The sequence below is a fragment of the Hippocampus guttulatus genome, chromosome 2 (assembly GCF_054856545.1).
Source record: "Hippocampus guttulatus isolate MCC_2025c chromosome 2, RoL_Hgut_1.0, whole genome shotgun sequence".
NCBI lineage: Eukaryota > Metazoa > Chordata > Actinopteri > Syngnathiformes > Syngnathidae > Hippocampus > Hippocampus guttulatus.
This window is the reverse complement of record NC_141262.1, coordinates 14,606,555-14,621,198: the sequence shown is the minus strand read 5'-3', so window position 1 is coordinate 14,621,198 and position 14,644 is coordinate 14,606,555. Positions and strand designations below refer to the sequence as shown.

General features: G+C 40.4%; 1 protein-coding gene across 3 annotated transcripts in view; it reads left to right on the top strand.

Moving 5' to 3' along the window:
• The first annotated feature begins 1,899 nt into the window (after positions 1 to 1,899).
• The window catches only part of cstf2 (cleavage stimulation factor, 3' pre-RNA, subunit 2), a 19,791-nt gene continuing 7,046 nt past the window's right edge, over positions 1,900 to 14,644 (top strand). The window contains exons 1-8 of one of the 3 annotated variants that reach the window (XM_086138118.1): positions 1,900 to 2,004; positions 2,219 to 2,297; positions 4,179 to 4,348; positions 4,445 to 4,581; positions 4,914 to 5,033; positions 5,110 to 5,232; positions 6,640 to 6,745; positions 8,795 to 8,851. In XM_086138118.1, the coding sequence (XP_085994244.1) occupies positions 1,914 to 2,004; positions 2,219 to 2,297; positions 4,179 to 4,348; positions 4,445 to 4,581; positions 4,914 to 5,033; positions 5,110 to 5,232; positions 6,640 to 6,745; positions 8,795 to 8,851 (883 nt within the window). In that variant the 5' untranslated portion in view covers positions 1,900 to 1,913. Of the gene's footprint in view, positions 2,005 to 2,218; positions 2,298 to 4,178; positions 4,354 to 4,437; positions 4,582 to 4,913; positions 5,034 to 5,109; positions 5,233 to 6,639; positions 6,746 to 8,794; positions 8,852 to 14,644 lie in introns of all 3 variants that reach the window. The other 2 variants (XM_086138110.1, XM_086138128.1) reach the window with 2 other exon arrangements.

Below are 14,644 nucleotides of genomic sequence, written 5' to 3'. Positions count from 1 at the left end.
AACACTATTATACAATATTACTGGATCCAGTAATGTCGTATTGTCAATCAAATTGTGTGCTCGAGCAATAGCTCGAGCTTGCCTTGCATTTTGATCCAGCTCATATACTGTACGAATCTGTCTTGTTTAATAACACCTGGGTGCTGTGTCTGAGCCTGCATTAATGTACAAGGCCTGGGTATATCTCTCGAGGTGCACTGTTGCAAGCCACATGATAAACAGTTGCAGTTGATGTTTTTGTTTTCCCATGCAGCTTCGATCACTGAATGCCCTTGATTATGCGAGTGGGCTTTTGGTCAAAATGGTGACTGGTCCCTTTATTTGGAGACCACATAAAGTACGATATTTCTTTTCTCTCAAACCCAACATGAACAACAATAATAATGGCATGACCCCGAGGAGGGATGGGCTAATTTTCCACCTCTGCTGATTACAAGCCAGCCCCATTTTGACTCAACTGCTTCACAACACAACTGATCACTAATCAATTCCACACAATGGACCGGATTCTTATTTGAAATTATTGTTAAGTGTAGTGCTGCAACTATTTTTGGAAACAAGTAGCCTACTGATTAATCGACTAATATGTGTGTGTGCGCGCGTGTGTGTGTGTGTGGGGGTGAGTTATGTTTGTACAGTATTTGAGAATGGAAGTGTAGTTGGCTTTTGTTCGCTCGTGTATGAATATATGTGTTTCTTTCTTCTGTTATTCTTTGTTCGATAAAGCAACTGAAAGTGCACAAGCAGTTGCGCCTGTCCTTTACCTTGGGCCATTATATTTGAACTTGTGGTTGTAGGTTATATTAAATTAGCTAACACCGATACTTTACCTCGTATTGGCGATCATGGTACCTACGTTCTTTTCTGCAGTAGAGACATTGTATTTTGCTGTTCTGTGTAAAATGACCCTGATCTTTGGTCTTTTTTATGTCTTGACACGTTCCTTCTGGCTCGCTGCCATTGTGCCAACTTATTTCTACATGGAGCAGTGCATGCCGCTGCAGTAACATTAGTTCCTCTGGCTCGCTGCCATCGTGCCAACTTATTTCTACATGGAGCAGTGCATGCCGCTGCAGTAACATTAGTTCACATAGAAGAATAGTGATACGTATATTGTTGTAATGGTAATTATGTGCATCTCTTCTCTTGAGTTTGGAGGGAGATCTGTGACTACAGACTTTTCCGTCCTAACGTCTTAAGAGGCCATTCAAGGACTAATTTAGGTTAGGGTTACCCTTAGTGACAAGACCAATTCATCTTTTTGGAACGTTCTAAATTGTCCTTAGGCGTGTTTGTGAGTGTGAATGGTTGTTGCTCTTTGTGTGCCCTACGATTGGTTGCTGACACAGGTTAGGGGTTAGCGTTAAGCAATGGCACATCCGTGACACATATTTATAGTTCATTATAATTTATATGAAAGTTGTTTCACACTGCACAACGTAGCGTCGATCAACGTGTGACCTTACAGGTCTAGGGAGTGGGGAATGATTGAAACACAGCCAAAAGCATGCTATCATCCAAAGAAGCAATTATCTGTGGTAAAATACTCCAGACAAAGCACTGTGGTTTTAGTTGGAGCAATGTCTTACATGCTGGGTGTCCTGGGTTCAACCCCTGCTGGGAGGGTAAACAGGGCCTTTGTTCAGTTCAATATCCAATTCACAGACAAGAAGCAAAAAAAAAAAAAAGGAATCTTTTCGAAAAGTAAGGACTGTCTTGAGCAAAATATGTTGTCGGCCCCAGCCTAATTTACATGTTACGTTTGGATATTTGCTTCATTTGAGTGTGAAACTCAAGTCAGGTTTGATTCTATTTCCAGGGTGACTTAAAAATCTCCAAATTTCCGATACCGGAAACCGGACATTGTCCTTTGCTACTTCTGGGTGTTACATTCATTTTTGTCCCCCCGCAAAATGGCGAATCTTGCCGCTGCTGCTGCCGCAGCTGCCGCCGTGGCTGCTAATAGAGACCCGGCCGTCGACCGTTCATTACGCTCAGTGTTTGGTGAGTCTTTTTTTCTCATTATCTTTGGGGTTTGTAAAAGCTATGTTATTTATACTATTGCGTTCGTGAAGGTCTGTCTTAGCTAAGTAGCTAATACAAGCAGGAGGCTCGTTCTCGCTTTTGTTAAGCCAAAGAAGAAAACAAAACTTTTTTCACAAGGAAAAAAAACAAACGCATGGGGTCTCATCGTCATTTGTACCTGTACATGTTTCAGTGGGAAATATTCCTTATGAAGCCACCGAAGAACAGTTAAAAGACATCTTCTCTGAAGTCGGACTTGTCGTTAGCTTCAGGTGAGTACTGTATCGTTAATCCATTGCCTTCTGTCGCCTTTGTTTAATAAACCTTTTTTCGATAAAGCACAATAGTGGTTTAAGTGCGATATTACACATTTTCACTATTTGAAACAACCCCCAGGTTTTGTCAACAAAAGCCCAAATGTATTTTGTTTATACTTATGTGATGCCTTATACAGTGGAACCATCACTTACGATTGCCCCGACTCACGAGTTTTTCGTCTCGACGTTGCTTTGTCGTTGTGAGTCAAAATTTGACTAGAACCTATCAAAGTGAAGCGAAGCTGTCGATTTATCAGTCCATCGAACGTTCCCACCCTCACCTATGGTCACAAGCTGTGGGTTGTGCCCGAAATAACAAGCTCAAGATACAAACGGCCAAAGTGAGTTTCCTCCGCAGGATGTCCGGGGTCCCTATCAGAGGTTGAGTGATAAGCTCATCATCTGGAATGGGCTCTAAATTTAGCCGCTGCTTTCAGTATTGAGAAAAGACAGATGCGGTGGCTTGGGTACCAGATTAGGATGCCTCCCAGGTGAGGTGTTTTGGGCCCATCCCACTGGCAAGGGGCCCCTTGGACGACCCAAAACACGCCAGAGAGACTGTCTGGCTGGGAACACTTGGGGGTCCCTCTGGAAGAGTTGGACAAAGTGTCTGGGTAGAGGACGGCGACCGGATCTTGGATAAACTGGAGAAAATGGATTGATGGATTAATTTGTATGTACAGGACTCGACACTGACTTTTGCACTGGTGGTACTGGTGCTACAGACTTTTAACAGTTGGATGCACCACACACGATTTGGTTGCACCCGCTTTTGGGAATGTAAACCATGACCATATTTGCTGATGGATTATCATCTCAAAGATTGTCAGTGACTCAAGAAATATTTGCAGAATATGTTGCTGTCATAAGATTTTTGTTTGCAACAAGCAGTGACTGACAAAATAGGTCAGTTACTAAAAGAAAATAAAAAAAGGAAACATAAGTAAAAAGCAGTCAAATAATAGTTGAAAGCTAAACAACTTCAAATTCATTTGACTTGTATTAGGTCACCAAAATACTACAAGACTATAACTTAGAATGCTTTTGATAACTTCAAAAAAAATACATTTTGAACATTCTTAGCACTTTAGAAAAATTCCAAACGAAAAACATTTAACATTTTTACACACTAATGATTTTTAAGATTAAGATTAAGATATCCTTTATTTGTCCCATACTGGGGACTTTTCTATTTATATCCAGGACTTTACAAAAGTATTAGGGCGCCAGATGTCGGACGCCTAGTGATTTGATCATGTCATACACAGTAAATGATGAGATGGACCTTATTGACGTTTGACTGCTTCGAGGAATGACTAACTGTGTTTAAATGCACCTCCTGTTTCGCAGAAAGCCAGAGGTGGCAATATTTAATGTCATGTTCCTGTTGTGACTCTATCTGTTTGAACCATAAAAGTTTAGTGTATTATAAGTGACTATCCAAATATTCCATCACAAGCATCTGCCTGTGAGACGGGACGAGTGATCCGAGTGATCAGCCTGCAACACACACAATACATTTGTTTCATCATTTTAAGATGGCGCTTGCTTGATTGGTTGGAGACCCAACGGGCCATATACTTTTTGTGTTTTACACCAGTAGTATTGTAGTACAGTACTGTATTTATAATTCCACATGGAACCGGGGGGGGGGGGGGTTCAGTGGGAAAAGATGATTTGAGATACGAGTACGTTGAGTTATGAGCGTGTTCATGGAGCGAATTAGATTTGTATTACAAAGCACCACTGTATTTGTATACAAGACTATTTTCCACCATATTTCCTCTTTAATATAAACCTGTTAATGCTGATTATCATGACTATTTTTGCTTTCAGGTTAGTCTATGATAGGGAGACGGGCAAACCAAAGGGTTATGGCTTCTGTGAGTATCAAGACCAGGAGACTGCGCTCAGTGCTATGCGCAACCTCAACGGCAGAGAGTTTAATGGTCGCGCCCTACGTGTTGACAACGCAGCCAGTGAGAAAAACAAGGAAGAGCTTAAAAGTATGCATTTTAAAAATGTCACCCATGATAGATGGTACAACGGCTTTGTTCCGTGAGGTGACTGTGAAGTGATTGTGTCAATATGTATGGGAACAGGTTTGGGAACAGGAGCCCCCATCATCGAGTCTCCATTTGGGGACAGCGTGTCACCAGAGGAGGCACCTGAGTCCATCAGCCGGGCTGTGGCCAGTCTGCCACCTGAACAGATGTTTGAACTCATGAAACAGATGAAGGTGGGCTGTATCTTCTCTCACCCGTGAGTGTGATTGACTGGACTCGGTATTTAAAAACAAACAAAATAAACGTCAAGGTACCACTGTAGTCTTTGTGTTCAACTCAACAGGCACCTATTTCACATTGACTACATCTATTTATGGGTGAATTAAGATGACATCATCATTTTATAATTGTGTATTTTTTGTAACATTTGTTACATGGTGTGCTGTGAATTACCGTATGTAAAAATAATGTGCTTTAGCTCATTGAAGGTTGGAAAAACAGCTCTATAACATGTAGTCGATATGATGTTATAACTCTTTTCAGAATGTGTTTCCTTCCTGTGTAGCTGTGTGTCCAAAACAGTCCGCAAGAGGCAAGGAACATGCTGCTGCAGAACCCTCAGTTGGCCTATGCCTTGCTGCAGGCCCAGGTGGTCATGCGCATTGTGGATCCGGAGATCGCCCTGGTCAGTGACCGACCCACCGCAAGTCTACCCAAGCTCCTGATCTGTGTAGTTATTAACAAATGTACCACTTTGACAGAAAATGCTTCACCGCCAAAACACAACTCAGCCACTCATCTCAAGCGGACAAGGAGGAGGAGCTCCACCAGTTAATCCACCACCCGCCTTGGCCAACATGGCGGCCCCACAGCAACAGCCTGTGGTAGGCAGAATGCTGATGTTAACTGTTCTGTTCTGTTGATATGTTCAATATCTGTGTGCCCGAATGCTTATTTTCCTCTTCATTCTGGTATGTGTAATCACTATTGAATACCTGAAATGGTTACAATTGAGCCAGATGAATTTCCTCATTTCATTATTACCCGCATGCTCAGGACTATATAATTGAATGACGATGCTGAAATAATTAATACATCATTATACTGGCAAGGAATGGTAGTAACTACTAATTTACAACTAGAAAGCGCTAATTATATTATTACTTGAGTGAATAGTATTTTTGTCATACAGTAAATCCCCCTCCATCGCGGGATTTACGTTACAGAACAACCCCCGATAAGTGAAAGCTGCGATATAGAAATACATCCTACGCATGTTATTATTGCATTTACGGCACGTTTAAAATGATACAAACACATTTAAACGTGTATAAGGTACTAAGAGAGAGCAAGATCAATGTATAACAAATATTGTACAAACAATGCAACAATGTCTACTCATGATGATGATGATGTCATAAAACCCACCCAATTTTGACCAAAGATCTACTTTTTAAGTCGTCAACCTCTCGCGATTGACCTGTTGCATAATGTTAAAATGCATGCACACGAGCATGCCACGATGAGCAACTGCCATAACGGTCATGGACTAAACAACAACAACAAAAAAGCTCGATACAAGACGAGACTGAATTTGTGAAAAGGAAATCACTGCCTACCTTAGTGGGAGACCTGACCCATAGGCAGGTATGCACTTTGGCTGCATGTTAAGTGCATCAACATCACTATCGTAGCTCGTGAGTGGCGTTTTAAAATGCCTCTCCTGGTGCTCCAGATTCCCATAAACTTTGTACTGGCTCAGTCAGGGATGTGTCTTGCTACATGGTGGCTCGTCACGATCACTAGTACTTCAGTATGAATTATTGGACAAGAACTCACAAAGTACTGTGCAGGTAACAGTGCAATTATAACCGTATTATCACAGTTTATTTTCGCAGCAAGGCAGTGGTGCTTATTGAAAGTATATCCCTACTACTCCAATAATTTGGGGGTTAAAAATCTTTTTTTTTTCTTTTCAGTGCAATTATGAGCATCAATTATTTGCAGATTTCTGGAACTCAAGGGCCAGCTCAGTCTCTATCCTCTATCCACTGTAATCTTACTGTAAATTCATTTATAGTAAAATACTCTTTTGATCGGCGCCATGTGCCGATTTCGTATATTATAGCTAGTTGGATAAATACTCTACCTTTTCATCTTTTAAGGGAATTTATGGAAATTGCTGTTATTGTAGGTTCTGACTCACCAACCCCACATTGTGACACTTTCTTAAAACTACCATATTTGATCATTGATCCCCCCCCCGACCCCCCTTATTGTTTTGTGATCAGGCTGGGATGCACGTCAATGGAGCACCTCCCATGATGCAACCTCCCAACATTGGTGTTGTGCCCGGACCTGGACCAGTGCCGGCCCCAGGACCCGCCGGCCCTCCAGGTAGTGATCCAAAGAATCAATTATTGTTTCACAACAAACAAATGTGCCTTGCTTCTTCAATTAAGTTGGGCCACTTGCTTTCCAGCTGTCGCTTGTTTAATGTCATATCATCTGAATTGACTTGAGACTTCAAATTCATACGGAGAGGGTCCCTGTAACTGTGTATGTGTGTATATATATATATATATTTTTTTTTTTTCAACGTTTTAAAATATTTTGTTTCTTCACCCCTTTCGCTGGGGTTTGCAAATGTGAACTTTTTATGGCGTTGGGTTACCGACAACCAATCGGTGTCAAATGTACATAGTTTGTCACACACAGCAGCAGCATAAGTGCAGACACTCACAGCATGGTGAAATGAGCATTCTGGGACAAAATCGGACAATATAATCATGGCGGTCTGTGGGACCGAGAGGTATAAAACACAGCCAACTTCCAGTATCAGCTGGGACCAAGCTAAAAAGGAGTAGCTTGAAGAATGGGGAGTGGGAAAGTGGACGTATCTAAGTGAGTGAACTGAATTGCTTACAGCTGTTGAAATGTCAACCAGCTTTTAGTGGCCAAAGTAATAACACAAACGCCGGTCACCAGATTGACTAGCAATGTTCAAACTTTTTTTTTTCTGTTAGAGGAGGAGGAGACCCTACTCTTCTCTGTGTAGTTCCCTCGCAAACAAAAACATGCTCGATACTTGGAGCCACGTGTTATTTCGTGTTTGGTCTGAACATAAGCATATTGACCATATAAACGGAATTATCCGTCCATCCATCCCTTTTTCAACACCGCCTTTCATATTCAGGCATGCCGTGTGCTGCTGACTTCGAGTGAAAGGCGGACTAAAATCAGTCACAGGACACATTAAACATACTTCAATATACTGAAAGTTGCATCTTAACAGGCATGTGAGAGGATTGATCACATGGATGCAGTTCACTTCTGTGAGCCTTGCATGCCGTTTACTTTGGGGGAGTAGACAAGAGGGCGGGATAAGTATTGATGACTGGTATTGCTAGCCTTCGTGAGTACTTGATACCTTCAAATAAAGCTGGCGTACGTCCCGATCCTCGTCCATCCCTAGTTATGTAGAGAAAACGTGGAATAACTATTCAGTAGAATATCCCATATATCAGTGGTTCTCCATCCTTTTACCTCACTCCCGCCTAAAAGGAAGGAAAATCATCAATAGATGTCATATTTCAACGTGGTTCATATGTTCAAAGGGAGTAGGAAGAAATTCAAAAACTTATCAAGTCCTTCCCCCTTGTTCTCTATATATTTCTCATGTTAAATTATTACACTAGTACAATCTTTCTATTCAAAAAGGATCCCAAATTAGAAAGAAAAACAAACAAAACTCTCTTCTCAACACAAGCGTAAGTGTGGCTGTGATGTCCAGGACTGGCTCAGAAATACACTGGCTCTTCGGAAAATTAAAATATATACCCAATGGCCACCCATTAGCTACAAACCTTCTTTGCTCTGCTAAATGGCTGGGGAAATGCAGTGCACTGCAGTACGCCAAGTGCACCTCCTTGTTAAAACCTGAACACATTCGCCCTACTTTTTTTTTTTTTCAGTCTGCTCGATCTATATAATTCTTGCTTCCCTTAATATTTACTTCACAATTATTGAGAAGTGCACTGCCTTTTAAATGAGTTCCAGTACTTTTATTCAATTGTGTTTGTTTAAATGGTGTGGGAGGGTAATTTATGGATTAAACTATAGAAGAATGGATTTTCTTGCAGGTGGGGTGGGATTTGGTATTTGTATATTTTTTCTTTTCTAACTAGATTTTGAAAGTTTGGGAGTCTTGCTGAAGCTCATCTGGTGAATGCTTTGTACATGTCATTCCTCATTGAGATCCCTAGGAGGCACCACCCCCATTAATAATAGTGCCACTGTTCTTGTCATAACACCACAATATGCTCAATGCCCCCGTGGAGTTCATCTCATCTCCTGCACGCCTCCCCCATGCTTTTTTTTTTAAAGTGCCGCTTTGCTCTCTTGAGTCTTGTCTCCTGTTCTTTTCCACCTTTAATGCTGGCTCAGGAAACCTCCAGCATTCCCCCACAGGATCTGCCCAAGCTGCTCTCGAACGGCCTCAAGGTATCCCCACCCCGTCCCTCAGTCAGTACCGCAGTCAGGTTTGGAGTGAAGAATGCTCAACAGCGAAAACTTTTTTGTGGTGTGAGGTTGCATTCCCGCAAACATCAGCCAAAGCTGGGGCGGGCCAATTTTGTGCTCAAGGATCACACTTAATTTGTAAAATAGACAGATGGGCTATGTCACTTGTAGATGATGTTTAAAAAAATGTTAATGTGTATTGTGTATGTGAAATAGTTAATTTTGGTATTAAAAGGATTTATTTATCACTAATTAAAATTATTTTATAAAAAAATAATATATGGACTAGCTGTAGAAGTGTTTTTTAATATTTCTTTTATTTACACTTAGATAAACCAGTTATTGAACAAAACAAATATAAATGTTAAATGTAGATGTGCAATGACAATTGATTGTCAATTTAGTGATTCTTAAATTAATCTATTTCTGGTAATTGAAACATTTAGATGTCTTTTTAAATATGAAATTTTACCAATGGCCAAAATCGTACCTTCTCAACAGCAAATATAATCTGGTTCCTGTTGTCCTCCATGAAAGAAGACTATATTTGTGTTGAATCAAAATAAAACAAATGCTTTTACTTTGGAAAATCAATGATTGACATCTTGTGAAAATTTTTTGGACTTGACTCCCCCTTAAAATAATATGAGCCACCACTGAACTACAGGCACACAAGTGCACTCTGGGACTTGTTTAGAAAGTATCAGGAGCTGTAACACAATTAGAGTTCAGAATCTGGGCAAGGCACTTGGCACGATGATGGCATTTCTCTCATGTCGTGGGTGAGGAAACCTCACGGTGATGCCAAAGAGCTGGGGAGAGATCAAGTGCAGGATATCGAGGTTGTCATTTCTTTTCGGGGACCTTTTGCCTTTTCTCAAGACTTCCCACATCTGTCCACCTACCATGTCCCTCACATGACCCATTTTAGTGCAAGATGAGAGTAAAGCTACAATATCGTTGAAACATATCAGCGAGACTTGAATAAGTTTAGATGATTTCCGACTCAGCTTACATAGTGGTTGTTCAAAGAATACTTCTCTGGGCTTCTCTTAAATCTTGCCCCATTATTCAAACAGAAAGCATTTCTCTGACTCAGAACACACTCAATGGTTCAGTTAGTCACGACTAAACAAGTCAAGACATTGATGTCATTCCGCAATGGATATATTTTCCATTACGCTGCAAAGTATACAGTAAAGGAAAAAAAACATTTTGTGGAGGGACCTGATAAATTATGGTGCGACTGTTCAAATAGTTTGTGCCACTGAAGATGGTGCACTTCTTCATCAGTCCTTTTCTAATAGTGGTGCCTTGAATTGAGTTTTTAATTTGTTCTCTGACCACACTGTTAACTCAAAACACTTATATCCCAAATCAATCTCTCAAAACATTTTTTTTCCTATTGAGATGAACGCCCCTAATCCCCCCAGACCTCCAATGTTGTTTTTTTAGTAATAAAAATAGCACACTCTGATATTGTACTTTGTGTAATAGTGCAATTCCATAGAATGTGTTTTCTCATTTTTGCTTAAATTAAATGGACATCGTGCTGCTGCTGCTGGTACACGACTTGCCCACCTGGAGGCAGTGTAAAACTGACATAGACATTTAGGTGGTCAGAATTCGTCAGAAAGATGCAATAAGTCTTTCTTTGTAGAGGATAAAAAATATATACTGTACAGTATATATATACAAACCGATTGAAGCCTGTGTTTTGAAGAATTCTTCACTGTCTGCCAAACCGCTGCTTGTTGTAAAGTGCGTTGAGTTCACTGCCACCATGAAGAATCATTTCTCTCTTTTTTTAATTTCATTTAATTTTATTTTTTAAATCACAAGTCAAAGGAAAAAACATCTTTAATCTTGTCACTCATTTCTCAATGCACCACAGTGTAAGTACTGTACTTGGTCATGCATGATACTGACACCAACAATATGGGAGTGCAAAACTGCTCATGGTAAACCAACTTTGCTCCAAACTTGCAAGAACGATTTACTGACCAAGCTCCATTTCTTTCACACACGTCATTATTGTCCTCCGTGTAACCATGGATGTTTTTCCTTATCCCAGCGCAGCGAGGAATCAAAAACCGTTAGACAATACTGTTTGGGTCAGACAGGCCTTGACCCTGTACGGTCCTATGTGCCCATGTATAAATTAAAAATACCAAGCTTCTCATATCAGAAATGGACTTCAGTCCACCGTGCTGAAGTATTCTTCTTGATGTGGATTTCCTGTCAGCTCTAAAATCAGATTTGGTTTTACAACAAATAGGCCTTTCACAATATTTATTATATCGACTTATCGTTAAATAAGGTGAAAAATGGACATTATTATTTTTTCTTCCCCAGATGGGGGAACTTGATAAATGGTCATTTGTTGCGTGTTTATTTATTCAAAAGGACTGGCGACTGGCACCACATACCCATTTTGAGTGGCAGAACGGACAGTGAGACCACCCACAGTGCATTTTCCAATGGTGCACAGAGAGATTTCAGCTCAATTGACACGGCCGTACTGTATGTTCACACATCAATGTGCATCCTATAAAACTTATTTAATAAAGTAATCTTAAAATTAGTGTACTGTATTGATTAGATCACTGAGAAGTCAACTTTTGTTGAGTCAATGTTGCTATTTTACATCTGAAAAATCTCACGGGTAATGAGCATCCAAAAACAGGAACAGCAACAAACTAAAACACAATGCTATCATTCATCGCAATCGTTTCTGGGAAATTTTACCGTCTGGAAAAATTGTGACAGGCCAACCAATAAACGCAGAACAGACCTCCTCCAAGGCAGAAAAATCTTAATTGGATTAATAGCCCCCCCCCCCCCCTACATATGTATGAATTCCATCAATACAAGAAATACATTATTCATTGTGAAATTAACATTATTTCCATATCTTCACCTTGACTCAAATTTGTGCCAAAATAAAATGGATTCTTCCTTCCATTGCTGGATTCCATTAAGTATTGAACGTATTTGGCATGATTTGGGGTTTTTATAAAGGCTGTAAATGTGTCCTTAAAACTTGTAACAAACAGGTGTGCTTTTGTTGTTCAAAGCCATCTCACTGAGGGACAATATGGAGGCGCCTGCTGTCTCTTCTTGACAGCCTGCCGCTGTTTATAACATCCATGTCAGGAAAGTTGTAATTAATCTTAAAAAGCAACCTCTAACACTGACACACCCATCACTTCACATTTGCATGCATACCACTGGCAGCAATGTTCCATAACTCAATAATACAAGCCTTGTCTTAGCAAGCGGTGTTTCAACCATAATTGCTCTGTTTCTTCATTTGTGTCTGTTGTGTTGTGTTGTGACATCAGGCTGCTTGCTGTACTTTTCCAAGCCCAATTGTTCCTCCCCCCTCTCTCTGCTTTGAATCTACCTGTCATGCTGACTGATGCCTGTCTTAGTAGACAACAAATAGAAAAAAAGCCCCATACTTTGTTTTGTTCACGCGTTATGAATGCCAATGATTCGAAATGGCCACTGAATTCCATGCGTCAAAATCTGCCTCATGATTGCGTGCATTGTTCTTTTTACAATAGGGAAGACCATTGCTGGTAAAAACCTGATGCGTCATTATTCTCCTGGTCATGTGATCTCCTTATGGGAATTTCCCATAAAATGTTGCTCAACCTAGACCTGACCAAATGCGGCGGGCCCTTATCACACTTCCGCCACACATTTTACCACCTCGTAACCTGTTTCCAGTGTTGCAGAGTCCATTATTTTTGCTCGGTTTCATAAAGGTAATCTGTCAAGTTCTTCCTGGAACTCTTTTAATAATGTTATTTTATGTTTATGTAGTTGATTACCTGCTGCATGTTTGTAAAAGTTGACTGCTTGACTTGCCTACTACACATCGACGTTTAAAGGAGACTTGTGTCAAAAATGTGCTCACGAACGTTCTGGATTTGGTCATGTGACGCTTGAAATGTCGGCTAGAAGGCGCTAATGTCAATTTCAGTTGACCGCAGAGAGCGATGTAAGATAGCTCAAAGCGGGCGGAATAATCTGCTTCGTGACTATTCCACAAATGTAATACTCATCCAAATACTGTGTTTAGACTCGGGGGGGGGGGGGGCACATAGACTTTCAACTCGCCTGTCTGCGGCCGTTGGCAACGTTGTAACGTTCTGTGGCGCAGAAAAATAGCTAATAATGTGTGGGCGACACCTGTGTGATAACCACATTCATATCACAGCACCCACCAACATTACAACACGCACGTTGCTTTTCAACACTTGTTTTGGACTACTCAACAAGCGTGTGGAAATACTTTACGTAAGAGCGGTGGCATGGTCACTTACAAAACCTGTAAGTCTCTCCACAAATGTATTAAAAAGCGCAAATGAAATAGAAACAGAGAAATGGTTAATTGTTTTGGAGCTTGGTTATGACGTCCCGTCTTCCAACATGCTGTGTTCTGACAAACACGATGTTACCGGACAGCTCGTCTAAGAGAAATACATGCGCAGGGCGCGCACAATGTTATTTAGTAACCTTAATTAAATTAACAAACATTTGAAATGTTCAACAGCTGTATCATAAAATGAGCATTTAAACTGCATGGCTCAGCTGATTCATTGTGTCTGTTCCCCTTTCTGCTTTCGCATACTCTTATCTCATCTTGAGTTAAACAGGTGAGGCAAGGCAACTTTGGGAATAATATTTGCGGCTTGCAAGCACATACCTCAAGTCAAACCTTTCAAACGTCACTGCTTTTGCAACACATTGTCTTTGGCAATGTTCAGCGCAATTGACTCCATGATCGTCTTCCACCAGCCTCCTTTCTTGTCATGCAGAATATAATATGAAAATGATTCTGCTTATGTTTTCTCTTTCTCAATCATGAATCACAACAGGGGTTGAAAGTGGATTAATTCCAAAGTCACTAATTTGGCAACACCTATATATCTTTTTGTAAACCCAATTCACTCTCTTCATAGCCACGTGGTTCGTAAAAGCAGTGCACGTCAGTAGAAAAATGCTTTGAACTACACAAGTCACAAAGAAAAAACGGTCAAAAATTAAATTAATTGATGAAAATCAACTATCGCCCATCCCTATGTAGCTACCATGTGATATACGTGGGTTAAATTTTTAGTTCTAGTTTCAACTATGGAGAAAATTGAAGCGGAAGTTAAAACCCCCCCATAAAGCTCTGGAAAGTGTGTATTTTAACATAGAGTGGTCCTTTGAGATAAAAGTGACCCGATTCAGGATTTTTTTTTTCGAGGTACAAACCGTTACTTGGGCAATTTCTCATTCACAATAAGCAGTAGGCAGAGGCAAGTATTGAACAATTCATCATAAAGGTGGTTTCAAGCAGTTTAATGTCACTCCCGGTTGACATTTACTGTCAAAGGAAAGTTACACAAAGACCAACACCTCTCATTGAGCTGGGACAGTTCGCTTAGCTTATTGCTAACAAACAATGCAAAACACTGTTCTCATGCTAACGATCAAAGCTTTTTAGAAGCAACTGAAAACAGAAAATATGACAATACTGCGTATTTTGTTTATCATGTTTGAAAAATGACTAATATTACCACATCTAACAGGTTCACATGCAATCATAGTATAAGTTCTATTCGTCTTTTTTTGCATCTGCTTTGACTGTATTACACTGCCCCCAATGGCCAAGGCAGGCGCACCAGAAGGAGCAGCACAAGGAGTTGTATTGCAGCATTAAATCATGAGGCACAAAGGGTTTACTTCTTTTCATTATATTTAGTGATGCTCTTATCC